Source organism: Austrofundulus limnaeus, unplaced genomic scaffold (assembly GCF_001266775.1).
Source record: "Austrofundulus limnaeus strain Quisiro unplaced genomic scaffold, Austrofundulus_limnaeus-1.0 Scaffold2468, whole genome shotgun sequence".
Lineage (NCBI taxonomy): Eukaryota > Metazoa > Chordata > Actinopteri > Cyprinodontiformes > Rivulidae > Austrofundulus > Austrofundulus limnaeus.
This window is the reverse complement of record NW_013954870.1, coordinates 6,218-7,633: the sequence shown is the minus strand read 5'-3', so window position 1 is coordinate 7,633 and position 1,416 is coordinate 6,218. Positions and strand designations below refer to the sequence as shown.

General features: G+C 45.1%; 1 protein-coding gene across 1 annotated transcript; it reads right to left on the bottom strand.

The window, feature by feature from the left end:
• Positions 1–6: 6 nt before the first annotated feature.
• On the bottom strand, positions 7–1,416 carry LOC106511041 (uncharacterized; the record flags this gene model as incomplete). The annotated part of the gene is given in 1 exon segment (XM_013999782.1): positions 7–1,416. A coding segment is annotated over 1 exon segment (956 nt), but the record flags the coding sequence as incomplete, so codon positions are not given.

Sequence of the window (1,416 nt, the reverse complement as noted above, 5' to 3'; positions counted from 1 at the left end):
CCCCCATCGGTGAGATGATTATATTATCTGGATGAACATTAGCTGGAAATGTTGCTCTCAAAGCCCTCCACAACTGTCCTCTGTATGCTGCAAAAAGTTCTGCGTCATACACCGTTGTTCCCACCCGTCTTTGGAGTCCAGCCTTCTGTAAAAGCTCCTCCATGGCCGGTACCCCAAGAAGGTTTGCCAGAAGACGTTTAATGTCCCCAATTGCGAGCTGAGTACCAGTAAATGCTTCTTCCAGCTTCGAGATCCATGGCTGTGCACTATCCTGGAGTACTGGCAGTTTTTCGATTATGTCTGACATGTCCGTGTTCTGCCAAGGTTTATATTCGAGATTCTGTCCACGGACTAGGACTGGGGCCATCTTCTTAACGTCTCTCCTTCTGAGGTTGTATCTTCCAGGAAGGCTGCGTTGAACTATTTTTCGTTTTAATTCTTTTTCTTTTATCTTCAGCTGCTACAATTGTTCTGTCAGCAACCGCAGGTTGACTTTGCTGGTAGCTTGTTTCAACTCAGCACGGCAGTCATGCTTAATCGCCCTTAGCTCTTCTAGCACTTGTTCGATGTCCGGCGGTTTAGGCGATGCTAGAATGCCTGCGCCTGAGTCTTGTTGACCGTCAGAGTACTCACAKCTGTCTTCAGAATCTGCCTTGCTGGAGTCGCTGTCTAAGATGATCTGCTTTGKYTGTCTTTTGCCCTTTAACTCAGCTTTCTGCARGATATGTTTAAAACACTGGGTGTAGCCTCCCAGTGTGTCATCCGATTCACTATGAGTGTTGATTCTGTCAGAAGTGATTCTCTGGGAACCATCTGTTATCTTTTTCCTCAGAGYTGCATCACTGGTTCTGCACTTCGTGGCTGGATACATTGTGATGGTGGTTCTGGCTTGTCCCGTCTCCAGAACCCGTTGTTCATCATCTTGAACATGATTAGATCCTTCCTGATTAATCACTGGGAGTTGTGGGTAGATGTTCTCACATAGATACGGTGGAGGACAAGCAGTTGGAGCAGTGTGAGAGAAAGGTTCATCCGGCTCTGTCTTCAGTTTTTCTGGAGGTGGTGTGTTGGACTTGTCGTTTCCTGGTGACTGTGTCTGTGTAACTTGGAAATCATTGTCACCCTTATAARCTCGTAGACGTTTCTGGCCCTCATCATAAAAAAGCGTCAAAATACCAAGTTCTACAGAACGTTTGTCTTTACATTTTTGTCCGCGCCTACCTTGTTTCTGTTCGGCTTTATAAGCAGTCACTAAAACTTGAACTGTTTCAATGACTGTTGGATTAAACGTACAATACTCAGGCCAGGGTTGTTGAATATAAGGCCAACGTTTATGTAACTTTTTGGATACCTTTTCAATTCCTGTAATTAAGGGATGTTTTTGTTTAATGACATCAACCGGAGTAAGTCCGGGTG